The sequence below is a fragment of the Etheostoma spectabile genome, chromosome 17 (genome assembly GCF_008692095.1).
Source record: "Etheostoma spectabile isolate EspeVRDwgs_2016 chromosome 17, UIUC_Espe_1.0, whole genome shotgun sequence".
Classification (NCBI taxonomy): domain Eukaryota; kingdom Metazoa; phylum Chordata; class Actinopteri; order Perciformes; family Percidae; genus Etheostoma; species Etheostoma spectabile.
Genome location: NC_045749.1, coordinates 16,452,784 through 16,471,904, shown reverse-complemented (window position 1 = coordinate 16,471,904; position 19,121 = coordinate 16,452,784). Strand labels below are relative to the sequence as shown.

At 40.1% G+C, this 19,121-nt stretch overlaps 1 protein-coding gene and 1 long non-coding RNA gene across 5 annotated transcripts in view; one reads left to right on the top strand and one right to left on the bottom strand.

Annotated features, from left to right (window-relative positions):
- Positions 1-14,523, top strand: part of LOC116705171 (uncharacterized) — a 17,370-nt gene extending 2,847 nt beyond the window's left edge. Inside the window, exons 2-3 of the long non-coding RNA XR_004335869.1 lie at positions 10,396-10,404; positions 14,224-14,523. This is a non-coding gene — a long non-coding RNA (uncharacterized LOC116705171). The remainder of the gene's footprint in view (positions 1-10,395; positions 10,405-14,223) is intronic.
- micu1 (mitochondrial calcium uptake 1) overlaps positions 1-19,121 on the bottom strand; it is a 31,834-nt gene that overhangs the window by 5,923 nt on the left and 6,790 nt on the right. Inside the window, exons 4-10 of one of the 4 annotated variants that reach the window (XM_032541088.1) lie at positions 17,822-17,984; positions 15,507-15,550; positions 11,823-11,834; positions 4,352-4,357; positions 3,553-3,667; positions 1,782-1,864; positions 867-1,067 (exon numbers count right to left, since the gene is read on the bottom strand). In XM_032541088.1, the coding sequence (XP_032396979.1) occupies positions 867-1,067; positions 1,782-1,864; positions 3,553-3,667; positions 4,352-4,357; positions 11,823-11,834; positions 15,507-15,550; positions 17,822-17,984 (624 nt within the window). The remainder of the gene's footprint in view (positions 1-866; positions 1,068-1,781; positions 1,865-3,552; positions 3,668-4,351; positions 4,358-11,822; positions 11,835-15,506; positions 15,551-17,821; positions 17,985-19,121) is intronic. The other 3 variants (XM_032541089.1, XM_032541090.1, XM_032541091.1) reach the window with 3 other exon arrangements.

Sequence of the window (19,121 nt, the reverse complement as noted above, 5' to 3'; positions counted from 1 at the left end):
TTTTTTTTTTTTTTTAAATGCATGCTCCAAAACCAGATTGTAATCCCACTTTTACTGGTAATCCATAAACAAGGGGCATAATAAGAGTTATAATAAGAGAGAATAAGTAAGTGTTCTGCACCCTGCTAAACAAACTGCTACAGCTGGTGAAATATGACCTAAATTGAGCACATGAGAGTCAGACTTCAGGAATGGGATTGGATTAACCATGTTGGGGTCAACCTTATCTGAAATGATTTCCCTCTCTGAGCACTGAGGTATCATTAAGAACTGACAGATAGCATTTTCTTTCTGGCAGATGCTCCATCTCCAGTCCTATACTTGGAGCCACAGATACAGTTCAGTGTATCAGTTAGATACCACCCACGCTAATTAAATGAATTAGAATAACCATATGCTCAACAACACTGATCAGTTGCTGTCACTGAAGAGGCAGGAGAGGGGGTCAGTCTGAGGAGACAGAAGATGGCTTTCGTACTTAACAGTCACAGATTTGAAATGGTGACACTGACCAGTACTGACAGACAATCCATACAGCGCTTTTATCATCCTCTTCCCTTGTTTACCTTTATATTGTGCATACCATTCAGCTATCACTCACCTCCTTGCTTCTACCCTGGCTCCTGGCTTTTTTTTTTGGTTCATTACTATGTTTATCGGGGAACTAAATGTGACAGGGACAATAATATTTAATTCCTCTGAGTCTTCTGTCAATTTTCAAATGTGGTTCCTGAATAGATTTAAGATTACAGCAAAGCCATAACATTCTAATTAATTTATTCTAACTGTACTTAATTGTACAGTAAACCAGCAGCTGCATTTTCTTAGGATAATATGGTCTTTGTCCACTCATTCACTTTCATCACCTCTAGTTTGAGCACATCATGCTGCAGCTTCCTCTGAAACTCCAGAAAGCTGCCGATGGTAAGTTTTCCCTTCAGGTCTTCTCCAAAGAAGTATGTGGTGAGAGCAGAGCTGCAGCCGGCCGTCTTCAGGGTGTTTCCTGTGGTGGAGCGGTCGCGGTGTCGCATGCCCATACTGGTCTGGGAACGAATGATACTCTGGACCTAAGGATGGAGGAGGTCCCATGTCAACCAGTTTGGCAGAGTAAGTTTCAAAAGTACTTGTGACTATTTAGTTTCTGTAGAATATAAATCCATTAAAAGTCTAATTGAAAAGACAACTGTCCACAATGAAAAGGTTTGTATAAGATAAACTTGAGTTAAAATACAGAGCACTTTCCTTGGCTGCTTCATATAAAAAAAAAAAAAAAAAAGGAGTTAAATACAAAAATGAATTCTCTTACACAATCCAGTGGTAGAAATAATGTTATATCACAGAAGGCAGAGCACAGCACTTATCTTTTCCCTCTGAGAAATGTCACGGCGCTCCACATCAACCTACCTTTAGTGCCTGTCAGTGTATGTGTTACTGCTTACAGTCAATCAGTCGCTACTGTAGATACAGCACAGACCAAACGTGTGGGCGGGCTGTTTTTTTTTTTTTTTTTGGGGGGGGGGGGCATTTAATTGATAGGACAGTTGTAAAAAGGGACGGGGGAAGACAGGCAGCACAGGGCCGCAGTTCGGATTTGAACCCTGGGCCGCTGCGTAAGGACAGAGCCTTGGTACATCGGGTGCACGCTCCACCAGGTGAGCTAACAGGGGGCGCCTGGGCTTGCTGTTTTAACCTTATGTCTCCTTCAATATGTTGATTTTGGGCGTGTTTGTGTGTGACTGCTGTATGTACGTATATGTATGAAAGATGCCGATCAGTCTTACTTGTTCAAACTCCTCCAGATCCACCTCTCCGTCACCGTTCAGATCAAACATCTTGAAAGCAATCTCAAAGTTCCTCTGGGGAGCTGGACACCACAAGACACAAAAACAGATTTTCTAAAATCAATACAATGTGGAAACGACACGTCACACTGGACTGACCCAGCCTTCATCTTACCCCCAAGTGATGAAACATGGGGCACTTTAGGTTCTCGTCTTTGAGACAAAAGCCATCAGATTGTACAATGATTAATCCACAGACCAGATCAGACCCTGCACTGTGTATATTACCTTATCTGGAATTAGCCTTTTTTTAGCATTCATAATATTTCAATTTGCTGCACTGTTTTTATGCAGCAAAATATGTGTCCACTTTCTGCAAATGGCATTTGCTTTTCATCTGCTACTAACACCCACTTCACTTTAATGACCACACGACCAGTCAGTGAAATTTGTTTTCGGTGCAGCAGGATAACGAGGCTCAGTTAACAGTGTCAGCACCCACGTCTGATAAAGACAGAATGTACAAATAAGGGAAATAGTTAGACAAATTGTATCGCCTTTCAGAGTTTAAATTACAGCCACAATTTGTCTTTCAAAACCTTTAATTAATGTCAACATATTGAGATTTTCTTCCTCATGATTCAATTTGCTTACTTTCAGAAGAAACGTATGGCCCTCTGTCAAGACTCCAAATGTGAATGCAATGCACATTTTCAGATCAGATATATGGGCTATGCATTCACATGTTGCTACATATATTCATATCTGAAATATAACACTTAGAAAGTTATGCAACCAATAATGCCATGTCATTTAAGTTTACAATTTTACATCTTGCACATTCTTTATTAACCTACTTATCCAGGCATGACTGCTAAAATCTATAGTGGCTGCCCCATGTTTTTGGACTGTGAAAGTTGTTTTGTCTACAGGGGCTATACATTCTACACTGGTGATCTGATGATATACAGAGTCAAAACAATATTTACACTCAGTATACAACCTTTTTTGTATAATCATTTTCATATGCAATGCATTTCACTGCTGTATACTACTATAACCATTTCTTGCTTAAGTACACCAACTCCTAAGGGAAATATTAGTATAAAGATTAATCTAGCCTTATCTGACAAAGGATTCATTATGAGGCCTGAACCATGTGTCCTCTTTTGCACTATTTTGGTGCCCATGTTAAATGGATTGAAACCAACCGTAAGGCATGCTGTTCTGTCTGCTTAAAAATGACTTGTCCTTGAAAACTTCCCTAGAGACTTTCTCCATATGAACGGATTAGAATACATGGTCGAGCTAAAGCTGGGGATACAAGTTTACTAGGCATTTGATAAAAAGGAGTCAGGGCTTCATTTTTATTATCATGAACTGACACATTTGGAAAGGAGGTTTTCATGTGATATTTACTCCCTGTGTTCACAAATGCTAGATCCAGCTAAAGAAGACTGAATCTATGAAACCTCTACTAGGCAGCTAGCTTGGTAGACACACATCATCTTTGAACTCAGAACTGGAGATCATACTGAACAGGCAGCCAGGGCCGTAACCTGAGCCAGTGCCTTAACCTAGCTAATAATATCATATTGGAAAATTGTCTCAGGTTTTCACTTTCAGTGTTAACTGATGCAGTAAAAAAGCAGAGAGCAGAGCAGACACAGAAGAGATCTTCGGTGGATTTGATTTCCGTATGTAGGATTTTAAGAAAGTGGGACTGAATGGGATGGGTCATACATAAAATTCAGCTCAACGATGTACTTACTGGACAGCACTGTGGTGAGGAAGATGTAGTCAGAGAAGGAAATAAGGCCACATTCTCCCAATGTGAAAAATATGCTGTCCTCATCTGCAAACTTCTCCCTCTCCTGGGCGATCTTCTGCTCATTTAGGTCACAACAGAAAAAGGAAGTTACATTAAAAAAAATTCACATGATTCAGCACAAGCTTTTACAGCTGTCCCAGGTGTGGCTTTGTGTGTGTGCAAGCAACTGTGTCTGTGAGATTGAAGCTCAATCCGAGACTGGCTATGCTCAAAACACAGAAACATAAAGCATACTGTACTTACACACACACACACACACATTAAAAATATGCCTGGTACATAAGAAGATTATGGATAGATGGTTTATCACAGTCATGCAAATGCTACATACACATGAAGCCGTACAGGCAAGTGAGGTTGGTAGTGGCAAGCAATTAGTCCGTGGTTGGTTCAAGTACAAAACACCATAATCCACCAGAGGCTGTACTCACAGTGTGAAATAGGCATAAAGAGAAGGAAAACACCACGAGAGACTGTAGCACAAACACACTATTGATTAACCATATCAGTGACACAACCCAACTGTATTAATTGTTAAAAACAAAGTGACTTAGCTCTTCCCATTATACTGTTACCATGTGTATATTCACAGCATTGCATGAAAGAGTGAATAATCACATGCACACTACACTTGAAAGACAGCGTCCGCAGAACGCTCCACCAAACAGAGTGGACAGACGGACAGAGCATGCCTAGTGAGGGGAAGGGGGGGGGGCACACTGAGCCCAAGTGAAGTTACCTCCATCTGTAAGTGGTCCAATTCAGAGGAGGAAGAAGGAGAGACAACTGTTAGAGAACAGCGTGGCCTCTGCTGTCTTTAGCAGGGCCTTGAACGATAAAGACACTCATGTGCATTCACACACACACACACACACACACACACACACACACACACACACCATCTTGCTCAAAACAAAATAATTGGGGGATACCATTCAAAGTAAGAATTCAATTATGTCTCGCAGTCTGTAAGCAAAGATTGTGAAGCAGCTCCACTAACAAGGCTGTTACAACAATCATTTTTACCTATCGTCTGTTTGGTCACGGGAGCAGCATCCTGAGTGCACATTACAAATAAAAAGCGAGTCCCATGTTCTCGCTTAAAAAAGGGACAGATTTATATAAAAAAACATATCTGAATACTAAAATTGGGTGGCATCCCCCTTAATTTCAAAACATAACCACATTCTTTCCCAATAAACCCCCTCCCTCCTCTTGATAAACAGACTGCTACAGTGGCTGCTAAAAATAATTGGTATAAGCTTATACAATAGTACATCACAGTCCCCAATTCATGTCAATCTTAACTCTTACATGTCAGTGATGCAAATATAGAAAATAGTGGTTTTGACTGTAACATGTATTATTGGCAGTATTTACATTTACAGTATAAGGGGAGAAGGGAGTGGAAGAGGAGGAGGTGAAAGAGAAAAAAAACAACTTATTTTTTCGAGCAGTGCTACTGGTTGAGAGGAAGACAGAGATAACAAAAGGCAACATTTTCATTCTTGGTGCCATAAGCATTCAGTTGTTTGCATGTGTATAAGAGAAGTAACGTATGTACATATAGAAAGAAGAAAGATTAAAAAGGGAAAGAGTAAAAGAGGTTGGTATTGGCTCCCAAGATTGGAACGATGACAGACAGAGGAAGGGCCTGAGGTGAGCGAGAGTCCTAAAGCCAAATGTCCACAAAACAGAAAAGACGCACACAACCGCACACGTGTGTATGTGTAACTGGTAAGCACATACTCACGCCCACACACACGGCTTTACAACTACACACACGAGAGACAAATGCACTGGGCCTCATTAAAATAATCAGAATGGAGGCATTAAGCACATTAGGCATAACTCTTTTTTTACTTTAGTCAAGGACAAAAACACCCCTGCAGAATAGCCAAAATGACATTCAACTAAAACATCAAAATATAATAGCCAAAGAGTAGAACCAAATAGCATATTCAGCTGATAAAATAAGAGATCTCAGAATGTGTATGGCCATACTAACCAATAAACACAAACATGGAGCTTTTGGTCTACTCGGATGCTGCCTGTGTCCCAGTCAGAAGAGAACACAATTCTCTCTTTTAGGATCACACTCTACAGCCACAGACATCATTGCTAAGCTGACAGTATAGTTTTCACTTTCTCGCTCTCTCCCACATACACAATGTGCTATAATACTGTACATCTCTCAAACAAATGTATGATGTAACACTGTGCATGCTCTCCAGGCAGGCGGATACCAGTGTGTATGCCAAGCTGTGCTCTGGGTTTCACCTTGGCTTTTCAGCCTTTTCCATGGAGCTTGAGGCTCTGCTGTGAAACTACACCCTATCTTCCCCTTCATCTGACATCTTTGGCGCAAGCCTCAGCTTCCCACTGAATTAGATGCCCAACAACAAGCCATTCAACAGTACCAAAATGCTTATACAGTACAATTCAGATATATGGTCAAAATCATTTTATCTACAAGAGATACCGATACGGTTACTTGATTTTCCAGACTCAGTGTCTTATCAGTTTTGAATAATCTTCCCAATAGTACATTATGCCTATAAAACGTGGTGCTGCAATCACTAAAAGGATCTCCACTTCACTGGAGTCTGTATTTAACACCCATCTTAGATTTCATCAAAAGCACTCATCTTCAAATGACTGTAAATTAATTTCTGCAGCACTCAAGTTAATTAACAGCTAATGCCTCGTCTGTCAGCATGTTACAGTGTTAACTTTGTAGCTCTTGTTTATGTTGAATGTGAAATCTTTGCCTTGAGCCTGCTCATGTGTTCATGTCTGCATGTGTCAGCTACGCTATGGCCAAGTCCACGGGCTGTGTGCAGATGACGGACTGAACAACCCAACTACCCTGTGAGCTGAGGCAGAAACACAGTTCTGATAGAGCTGCTAGCTGGATGGCGCTGACAGCGGAGCGGTCAAATGTATTGCTGTCATATACACACAGATGGGGTTAAGGGTTTGGTCAGGGCTAATCTCTCCAGTGCACCAGGCGACAGAGCAGCCATGGCCAAATTTAGAGTCCAACAACTGAGACCCATACAAGTCAAGCACAGCCAGAGGCATTCATGCAAAGGGGCTGTAGCTCTTTCTGCTCATTTAACAGGAGTGCCTGACAAACACTTTCTAAGCACACCATTAAGAAGTGAAACACTTAAAAACTTCAAACTGCATAAAATGCTCTTTTGGTTATCACATTTCATTGTTAAATCCAGAACTGAGGAATTATATGCTCCTACATTTTTGTAAAGCCCTAGTTTTTAGTTAGTTTTTTGTATGAGACTGTAGAAAACTTCCAACAAATGATCAAAGAAAATACATTCTCTATGTTTGTTAGGTTTCTTTTACTTCCGAACAAATATAAAATACGAATAACTTTACATGATCAAATCAATCACATAACACTGATGGGTCTTGTTATAACACAGATGCGCTGAGGAGAAGGCACATAATTCTGATATACAGAATCATCATTATCCTCATCATTATTATTATCATGTCATAATGATAGAAAAAAGACAGCTGATGAAGTGATTGACACAATTCACCACACTTTATATAATGCAGTCTTCAAACATGGCCATTCAAATACTAAAAATATTCACGTGTCACCTATTCATATTTATCTAAATTCTTGTTATTTAAGCAGCTCCACCACCAATTTGTGTATTTGGCTTAGGAGCTGTTGACAGCTTAGACTTGGCCCTCTCTAATACCACTGTACCAGCCGCAGTGCTTTGTTATTGATTAGATCTGTAACCCTGTCCAACACTGCAGCTGCAGACACCATGATAACAGGAGAGAGGAAAAAATATTAATTATCACACAAAAGACACAATGACTTTTCTCGGATAACGTCATAGGACTGTTGTTTGTGCATTTTCCTCTCTTTGTTGTAGCTCCACAACAAAGAGTGCAATTTATGAAGACTAAAATCTCAAGCTGCAGAGAGAGATCTGGTCCCAAGTCTTTGTCTATGCATTAATGTAAGTGGTGTGCTTGCTTTAGTGGTGCCTGTCCCAGAGTGTACTCTCTTCTTTGGTACAGTTGTACAGTCTCGCTAGAACTTGGTGAACGGGAGGGCTACACCAGTGGGGAAATACTGATTTTAAAAAAAGGGAGATGTGTGCGGTGTGACAGACGGACAGCGCAGAGTGAGTGAAAGCAAGGGGGAGGGTGGGCGAGACAAATGCATTAAAAATGGATCAAAACCTTTATTCCTCTTTGTGTGATGTGGTAGCTCTGGGGTTACTGCCACTTTGACAGGTACAATGAAATGACGGGAGTCTTAGGGGAATGCAAAATGACCAGCTTGAGGGTAAAGTCAACTGGGGTCTGTGCCTGACATTTCGGAATTGTGGCTGAAAGCGCTCCCAGTGTGCAAGTGCACTTGCCCTGTGCTGCAACACATAACCAGGACATTGTCAAGATCCAAGCCCCCCAAAAAAAACACACTACATTATTCTATACTGCTTTCACACAAAATTCAGCCTTGACCATCAGAGTGGTCAAGAGTTAATATTCTCCTTGTATGTAATGACACCTTGCAACCAAAACACCACAGTCTGTAGGTGGGTGGGGGGATGTGTGGGTGGAGAAAGCACTGATGTATTAGCTTTCCACCTCTAGTCCCAGCGGGTAACTGCAGAGCCGTTGTACTGTTAATAACTCATAAATGTTACAGGGAGCGCAATCAGAATAATGGACTCTGATGTGGAACGCACAATAAACATCGCAGTCACTGAGGAATGACAGCAGTCTCACAAGAGGAGAGGAGGAACCAAATTAGCTGACCAGGTGTACAGACAACCCAACCTCTAGTACTGTGGATTAGGAGAGGAGAAAGAGAGAAAAGAATTGTGTGTGCAGCTGTGTTGTGTGTGTTCACACATTGACAAAGAGGGGGAAAAAAACATGTAAGAATTGAAGACAGTGTGAAAAAAATGGAGAAATAGAGCGGTGACTGTCCAAACAGCACCCCTGGGAGCTTCCTGTGAAATCAAAAAGAGTGAACATGACAACAGTTGGTGTGACAACAGGGTCGTTTCCATTAGAGCAGCCCCCTTACACACTCCCTCTGAGTGACAAGTGTATGCTCTCAGTCGTAGCTGGTCACACAGCAGACACTGTGGCTTTATAGGGCCACAGCATGTAGGAACTGTTTAGATACATTTTAAACATACAGACCAAGTCCTGCCTTCAGTGACTCTAAACCATGCTATACAGAAATCATGCAGCACTGACATCCGGACAATCCAGAGGATGGATTTGTGAAGGCTATCAAGCACATCAATACAGCCTCGACGTTAGCTAACAGAGCCATTTCCTGGATCCAAAACCCACCCTGTGAGGCCACCATGCACAGAGAGGGGGCACCACCACCAGCTACTTTCTCTGTGAGACACAGGCAATAGAGCAGTGCATGCTGGGAAAAAAAGGCTAGAGTGCCAAAGCATGTGGAAAGCTAGAGCTGACATTTCTTAGAAGGGATGAAGGAGAAAAGGTGCGTTTATAAAGCAAGATAGAGGGAGTGCAGGGGAACAGCAGGGCTTTGATTTGGCATTGACCAATACAAGTTTCATATAAATTACCAATTTTTGCTGCTCTTTGCATCTCAGCTTTACAAGACTTCACGTTCAAATTTGACGATAAATGTATGTGAACTTTACTTTGGGACATTGACTAGTGTGTAAATTATGTAGCAGTGCTGCAGTGTTTAATAATCCCTGTAGAGGCAAAGTATAAAGTCTTCCCTTTCAATAATTCAGCAGGGAAGGCATGGCAAGCAGCTGCTCCAACAAGCTATACAAAGGGCACCGGGGAGGTCTCAAACGTCCAATAAACAATACAAAGTTTTAGTTTGCATACCAAGTGTAAACACTATAGGGTGCATGCCTACTTTAGTTTCTGACACTCCCAGTCATAAGGTGCACAGGTTGTAACCTGCTCTTTGCTGCGCTTGGCTTGTTTTCATGTCATCGTGAGAGAGACATTCAGACTTGCTTAAAGGCCAATCATTTGGTAGATAAAGCTTATAAGTCAACATAAATGTGTTTATCAGAAGTATTTTAATCACAAAAGGTTTCTCCAATGCACTCTGGTGAAACATTTTGGAGCATCACAGGAAACTAGAAGCAAGTGAATGCTCATAAACATTTATGTTAGTGATATAAGAGATTGAAGTCTTCTGTTATATGAAATTAACAGATATATATTTTCCAAACATGGACATCTAAGAGTGTATTATTGTGCTTGTTATACCACGGTCACTTACCACAGGCAATAAGACAAGCTCTTTCTCAAACTTAAAAATGGTTGTCAATACAACAGAGTAGGGCTGCACAATTATGGCCAAAATTATAATCACGATTACTTTGATCAATATTGTGATCACGATTATTTTCACGATTATTTGCTGATTTTAACCAAAACTAATTTTATTGTCACATGGTCATATTTATAACTGCTTTTCCAGCAGGCTTCGTCTCACGCGCTATTACTCTACAAACTGAAGTTAGTTGCATTCAATAACTTCTTCTGTGTTCTTCGCCGTGGCGGTCGCGATAGCATTTACCCGCGGAAACACTGGTACAAATACAGGTTTGCCTCTCATACTTAACAATATACAGCTGTGTTAATAAAAAATTAAAACTGTAGACAAATGTCAGAAGTGTGGACCGGCGCTGTGTGACGGGGCTGCGTGGAGAGTAAGAGGAGAGAGAGAGAGAGTAGAGGGGAGAGCCAAACACAGGCACAGCTTTACAGACGAAATGGGTCATGTAAAGCAAAATTAAACCATATCCATATAACAACATTGCAGCGGATGCGAGGACATTAGCACCGGTGCGTCCTAGAGGAGCTAACAGCTAACAGACGCTACTGGCAAAGACTAGCACTGGTCACTGCTGTTGTCTGAAAAACGACACAGACGGGACAAAATGTTGCGTTTACTAGCAAACTGGTAAACCTTGAGGCCGACGTATAACCAACTGCTATCTGTTGAATTTTCCTCCCGTTACTCTGTCCTCTGTGACTGTCTACATCTAGAAACTAAGCTGCGTGGTGCAGGGAACAACAGACTGGCACATGAGCAGACAGGGGTTTACGCAGCGGTAGATGCGCTATGCAAAAATCCCCGGAGCGTTCTATGAAACAACGCTTTTAAAAAAATAAAATAAATTTTTTTTTAAAAAAAATCGCTGGATCACGCAAATTTGATTGTGGGAAGTCAAAATCGTGATTGTGATTAAAATTTGATTCATTGTGCAGCCCTACAACAGAGCTAACCCCCTTGATATCAACACTAGTAATGTTAGGTCATGTACTTTTACACTGTGGTTAAATGGTCGACCAGCCAATTGGAAACAAGCACTTTCCATGACCTTGATATAATCTGCCTTAATATCCATCCTCATACTGTTTGACTCCCCCTATCAGGCTCTGTTCAACATTTAAATTACCAGTCTACTGATTTCTTTTTAGAAATTATATATTTTAATGCTCATTTTGGCTGCTGTTGAATCCACGTTGGCCGTAAACCTAACTGAGGCCGTGACTCTGGTTTCACACTTGCTGCAGCTGAGATGTGATAAATACCAGGTGTTGGGGGAGGGAGAATCGATACAGCACAGTTTTGCCATATTTTCTGTGGCAATACTGTATCAATACACAGATGCCAAGTATCAATCTTTTATTATATAAATTCCACATGAAAAGTTTACTTTTTGGTACTAGAATAATAAAATTAATTGATTTATCAGTCCACTTGATGGTGCAGTTGAGGTTCTTTTTTTTTTTAATGTTTTTTTAAAAACAGATTTTCACAAAGTTTTCCTTTGGGAACATAATTTGAAGTTGGAAAGGGTAATAAATTGCAATATATTGCAGAATATCGCAATATGTATAAAATCTCAATAATATCGTATCATGACATAAATATCGTATCGTGGGGCCTCTGGTGATAAATACTCAGCTGTTCCCCTGGACTAACAACACTGAATAGCTTTGCCCTCCATATTACTATAGAGGAGTGAGTAATAGAAAGATTAAAAAAAGTATTTAAAAACAAAAACAAAAAAACATTTCAGAGACAGAAGAGGAAATAGTATAAATGAGAAGGAGGGAGTAGGTAGAGACTACAAAGTGAAATTTTTCATTCAGGTGCACACATGCTGCTCGGCACACACCCATACCTGCCAGAAGTCCTGCAGAGAGGGAGGGGCAGAACGGGAAGGAGATGAAGAGGGAGTGAAAACAGAAGAGGGGGGGGGAGGAGGAGGAGGCGGGACAGGGAGTTGGTGGGCGGAGAATGAGGAATCAGTAGATGGGATGATTGGAGGAGGAGACAGAGAAAAAGTAGGGGTTTTGGGGAGAAGGGGAGTTGAGGATGTTGGTTATTCACGAGGAAGGGAAGAGAGAAAAAATGGAGGGATTACTCGTTACGTGAATGAGAGAGGATGGCTGATAAAAGCATGAAGGAATACTCAACAGTTAACAATAGCAACGTTAGGTCTCATCAACATACAATTTGCAGCAGCAGTAAAAGCAGGCACACATGACCGGGATAACAGACAAAAATACAGAGGGAGAAAGGTGTAATGAAACAATTGGTTGAGCAAACAATGGAATTTAAAAGACTTCTAAAATAATAAGTTGCCATGGACAGAAAAACAAAAATAAAACAAACAGGGTGGGTCCATATGACAACAGTTGTTGAACAAGCCTATCGGGCATGTTTGTATTAAGTGAGCATTACAGACTGAACATGGAACAAATTAGTGTCAGCAGGAGAGGGCGGGGATAGGGAAGAGTTTGAGGTATATAACACGTACACTCTTAAACACTCTTCCACTTAACTGTATGCATGTGACAAATCTCTCAGTTGGCTGGGCTATTTTTACACAGAGGTCTTTTAAGAGAGCTCTCATGTTACTCCCACATAATGTATACCTCTCTGCCATTGCCCCTAGTCTTCTTTGCAGTTTATTTGTACTATACCACACCCTCCATCAACTTTATGATTCATACACTACAGATATTGCACCAATATTGTTGTGGCCATTTCATTTACTGTAGTTCTAATTCTATGCAGTCTTAAGTCTCATGTGAACTAGATTTCATGGGAGGAAACCGTAATGGTTTATTTTTCCTCTAAACTAGCTAGGGGTGTCCATTAAGCCAATGAGTTGAAGGAAAGTGTCTCTGGGCGAAAAGGGGGTGGGCAGAGCCAAGGAGGAAGGGGAGCTCTGACCATGGCAAGAAAATCTCAGAGGACAGAAAAAGCTATATACAGTATCAGAGAAAACCATGTGTCGAGAGATTTGCCTGGCAAATGGAGGAAACAAGAGGCTTTGAGATAGGGACAACATTTACATAAGCAGACAAAGGTCATAAATGATGAGTGTTCCATTTTGATTTTAGGCCGCCACAGAATTTCACATTTACTTTTGATTAATGTATATAGCTCAAGCTCTTTAGTTAATATGCTTTTGAAATCTGGGTGAGTCCAAGTTCTGGGGGCTTTCACTAAACATAAGGCTTATTAAAGTCACTACTGAGTTGTGGTAAACAAGCAAAGTTGTGACAAAGAGTTCTGTCTTTAGCCTTACTGACTTGGTGGGGTTCATCGGTCTACAATACGGAGATGAGGTACAGACTGTACTCATTTTCATAGCAGCCTAATGGCTGATGGATTTCCTAATGAGGTTAGAAACAACAGTAATCACACTGATGATTAGCTAATATTTTATGTGTAGGAATGGTTGGCTACTGGGTATGAGAGATGCACCTTGGGATCAGTGAGAGGGCAATAATAGTCACAAATCAATATCTAGGAAGGCAGTAATGACAATAATGATGTTAGATATTTAAACTGATGACCTCTATTTTCCTGACTCTGAACAAAGCAATGTTAGCATTTAGAGCACAGAGACTAGCTCATTTTAAAGTCAGTCTGGGGGCTTAGGGGGAGCTAACCTGTCCAAAGATTACCTGCTGTTATTGTCTTTATAAAAGGTCATTAGACTGGACAGACCCACTTTGTACAGGTCCCTCTTAATGATTAAGTGTGGAGCTGCTCTGTTAAAGAGCCAGGCTTCTGTAAACTACGTTTAATAAACTGAATGCTTTGAGACTGAAGGCAGACAGTTCCAGGATCCCTGCATAGGTTGAAAACAATATATTTAAACCTTCAGAGCTCAAACAATATTTGGAAAGCAAGATATTTTGATTATCTGCTCTAGTCTCATTTACTGTGATTGGAAAACAATATGAGTAGATGGTTGAGGAGCAGAGAGCAAAGACAGAGAAGCAGCTACAGCAAAGACATGAGAAAATAAAAACAGTTTACAGGGTATGGTCTGTGAAAAACAACATCCTTTAACTTTCACATTTTTAACATGCACTCCAGATGTTCTGTGTCATTCACATTTTTCTCCTATAAAAACGTGTACCTGCAACGGATGTATCTCAGTGTGACACCAGCTTGTGCACACAATATCAACAGAAATGCAGAAATGTCAGCTACCATTCACATAACTGTTTCTAACAGTATGATTAGAATTTCCTGTATTAATTTCTGCTCTTTTTGCTGAGTGTTTTCTATTTGCTCCACTATCTCTTTTCATGTGTCATCTTTTACGATGCTGTAAGCCCCTGCCCCTTGTGAGTATTTGTTCATTTCTGTGACATTGAGTTATTCCCATAATATATAATATTGCAAGTTAGATGTATCCATTTCTTCAATGTCATTTCAGCCTTAAAGATAAATTAATGTGGCAGTTCTTTGATTTACATTGCATTTCATAGACATAATTCATAGATTGTTATTTTATAGATACTATATATGACATTTATAAGGACTGGGATTCAATAACAGACACATTTAAAATACATTAAAACAGATGCATAAGTATACACAAAAAGTATAAGCAATGCCCATTTATGAATCAGTTTGCATGGATTTACATGTTTATTCTTTCAGCGATATTATCTTTGACTTTTATCTATCTCTTTTCACGTTATGTTGTTAACTGTTCCCTCACTACTGCACTGAATTAAGACCATATGTTTTAAAACCTCCCTTATAATTCCTTCTTTGTGTATGCATATTTAAAATCCAAGGCATTAACAGATACATTATAAATATATATAAGGCATAATAATTATCAAGTGCAGGTGTACTTTGCTTAAAATATTTTGTATGAAATTAGGATCAATATTTAAGAGTTAAGGGACAGATTTCTAACAATACTAGAGATAGAGATAAGTTAAAGAGAAAAAATATATACTTACTTAATTTTATATATTGACATAATTTTACAGAATGTTGAGCTTTGACTTTGGGCTCCTTTTGACTGAAAAAAAAGTTCTATGAAAACTGTGGAAGAGTGAATGATAACTGCAATATTGCTTCTACAAATACATGTTACTACTTTACAAATTACACTTTTCAGTGCAAAATCCTATTCCTAGTAACCTCCGTTGTATTGGGGTAGTAGCAGACGTTTTGGAGGTAGATATCTTTAAACTTCGGCACATAAAACTGAAACTATCTTTGTGGCCAGATACCATTCATGGGTAAATGAGAAAATGTGTTTTTATTTTATTTTGGATGAATTGATTCTTTACTGACAATGGCCATTCTGGAGAATAAATCCCTCTGGACTGGGAAAAGAAATAAGCTTTAATATGTTATTAGCACAGCTTTCTGGGGGATTGGAATACCCATTGGGTTTACAGTATATTTATATAATCCAACAACAGTTACTTTAAACTCAATTTATAAACCACAAACAAAACGTTTTTAAGACCTAATCATAAAACCTCCCTGCTGCTAACCTCCATGATTGCTAAGTTGCCAGACGCCCACTTCTTACCTTTCCGTCATATCGCTTCACAACAAACTGATCAAGGCCTAGGTCTGAAAAAGAGACAGAGAAAAAAATAAACAGACATACCGATTAGGAGACATATTATAACAAATGAGATGTGAGGGTGACTAGTTACACAACAGGGGTATCAGGGTTTATGCCTAGCAAAAAGCAATGCACATGTATTTACTTGGTGTCATTACTAAACCTATAATAATCACTGACATGTGCTCAAGATTAATAATAGTCATTAACAATCTATTTCAACTTTGCAAATTCTTAAAATAAACAATTGCCATTCAGCATTGAGTCTTCTGATCATCAGATCATCAGCATACTGAGATCAGCAGTGTTAACATGAACATTGATGTACATGGTTGTTTAAAATAAGTATTGGGCGTTTGGTTCACAATGAATAATGACTTCAATGCACACATATTGATCAGTTGAGAACGAGTCTTCACTGTGCACCGGTCTTTTGTCCCGTCAAGCTTACCGTTATTTCTTTTTATGCCTCAATATAATTCTGCTCCCAGCAAGAATGATATGAAATGTGATTTTCCTCACTTTCTACTAGACTTAATTAAATATACTTCAAACATAAGTTATGAATTTTGAGCGAAAAAGACAATCCTACATCCAAACTGTAATGTAATTAAACAACATAAGAACCTTGTTGGGGTAATTATTTTTTAAACTCTTGTGTGAGGCAGCAGTTATAATCTGCCCAATGGCGCATGCAGTATTCATATATTATCTATAATGCTCAATGAGACGCACGGGCTCTTGCTATCCCACCAGTGTCTAGTAGCACACTGACCAGCAGAAAGTCTGTTCAAATCAGATTAACTTTGTGGGCGATTATTAGTAGAGTATAATCTCATTCATCTGAATTTGGCTTCATCTGCATTAGAGAATACCTTAAAATAGCCACCATCTTCTTCTGTTGAGTCAGTAATCCTTTTTCCTTCAGGTGAGTAACCACGATAAACAACATTCCCAATTCAGGGGCTGGCTCGCTGAGCTTGAGCACAAAGATCTAGACCCAATACAGGATACAGCCTTTGAACTGGGATGGAGTGCAATTGTTCTATCCGTGTATGTATCGATACCATGGACTGTCAGAAGTCCGGACATTTCCAGACAGTGTCAGAAAATTCACATTTTTAATAGGTCTATGTGTTAGGCTATTCATCATCTATAAGCCAGAAGATCTGCAGAGCATTAAAACAACAAAAGCAGACTAATCAGCAACTGAAACTTTATCATGTTTTTTTTAATTGAGCAGGGTTGGTTAACAGTTGAGCAGCAGTTGGTTAACCTCACATGGGTTGGGGGCTTTGAAAAGAGACTGAAATGGCTGCCTATGAAGTAAACAGCAGCTTCTCTTGGCTTGTTTATCTGCTTTGCTGAGCCTTCTCTTATTCAACAAAGCTTGGCTCATAATTACTTAAATTCCAGTTTGGAAAGGCTAAAAGCAGGATAAAGAAAGAAGGAGCTGGGGAGTCATAAAGTGGGAGGTGCTGGATCTATAGATGAAAGGCCACTTGGGGTTAAGCTAGGCCAAGTCTTGAGCCAAGTGTTAACAGATGAAAGTGATGAGGTGGGCAGGAGAGGTAGCGCAGACGTGACAGGACCAGCTAAGTCCTTATTAAGCGTTAACTGCAGGTTTACCTCTTTACTGAGGATGAAGCACAGGATCAGGATAATCAACACACACTGTACATTCAAGTCTGTGACAGAGGCTAATATACTCACAAACAAGAAAATGTCACAAAAATCTAAATTAATGTTAGTGTTGAACAACAGGATAATGACAGATAAAGACAGGAGTGGAGCCGACACATGTCCATGCCAAGTTAAGATCCCTGCCTTCCCAACCCTCCTATGGCTGAAGATCAAATATCTCTCACTCGCTCCATGTGTGACGCCTGAGATCTGCTCTGGCTTAAACCTGTTAATTGAAACACCAACTGCTGTGTTGCGTGTCGCTCAACTCAGCGTGATCGCACACCCATCCCCGCCTCCCTTCATACTTGTGAACACAGTCAGTGGGATCGTTATACCATGGACTGTCATAAGTCCGGAACTGCAAAGCATGAGCCAAGTGTCCCTGTATCAGCAAGGTTGCCAGAGTATATTTGGGTTGAAAATCTTGAATGAGAGGCAGAATCAGTTCAAACAATTACTTGCGTCTACAGAACTACAAACTTAAGGAATAAAGAAAAATCCTAGAAAATAACTGGAGCATTCCCGTAAGTGTAAAGAAGTCACTAATGAAGACTAAGCAAAGGTGGTGGGAGGAGAAAGAGGAGACTCACTCTCAGGCTGCTTCTCATTGGGTGTGATGGAGCGTATAAAGTCCTGGGGCGTCATGTAAACCTCAGCATCTCCATGCTCGCCGATGACCTTCAGCGTGGCAAAGTAGCGAAAAATCTTGTCTGGAGTTGAGTAGGCTCTTATCCTGTTCTCATACTCCATCACCTGCCAACCAAACAGGAACCACCATGAAACAAAATGATTTCACACATTACTTACAAGCAACACTCTAAAATACCTAATCATCAGCCAAATCAAAGAAGAAGAAGGACTATTCCTGTGTGTCGGAAGGTAAATGATCTGAAGTAGAGCTAAGAGACTGCGTAGAGGGTGATGAAGTGACCAGAACTAAGAAGCAGGTGGTAGCAGGAAGACAAGTCGACAAGTCGACAGCGCTGATTGGGAATTATATTAACCTCCTGACTCAACTACCACATAATCAAAACAGGACATAGTGTTTCCAGCATCAGTCATTTGCTTTGTAGCAGAAAGCTTCAAACAGATGCAGCATAACTGGGAAATTGACAGAGCTGTGTCTGTTTGGGAGCTGTACTCAGCCACACAGCTATTATTTCATGTGTCACTCAATGATTGTGTACACTGCACAAACTCCCTGAGGAAAAATATATGTTATTGACTTTAATTTTGATAACAGAAAGATGCACAGAAACTAGGTTCTCTTCTTGAGTCTGCAAGCTGTGATTGCGTGCTTCTGTGTTGGTTCCCCCTCTTTAGCACAACTTATTGGTCTATAAGGAAATCACCAGGAGCGTGTCCCCCAGAAGAGGCAACCATCAGCGTATGGATGAGGGATTTTTAGACTGCTGCGTGGAAATGCCGGAGAGCCTGACTGATGGAAAGCCTGGTATATGCTGTCATCTCTCTCTGGATCTCATCTCCTCAGATTTACAGGCTACTGATCGCAGCATCACCCACACTGATGGAGACTCAAGCCCAATCTCCTGAGCTCTATTTCCATTGCAAAAATTGCACATATACAACCACAGGGGTGAAATTCAAGTCAAACCAGTAATTTATTCATTTGTTCCTCAAGTTTTCAAAGATTGTTGAGAATTATCTGAGAAGTGCGGCAAATCACTTTAAACGTAAGAAGGGGAAAGCACTGTATTTTAAAACAGTGTGGAAATTCCCTCTAGCTGCATAGTTTTGCATTTGAGTTATTATTCAGACAGTTCCTATCACTTTTGGAAAAAAAAAATTAATGATAATGGAAACTCAAAATAAATAATAAAGAAAAAAAGTATTTCCCATCACACACTGTAAAACTCCCATCTACATTTC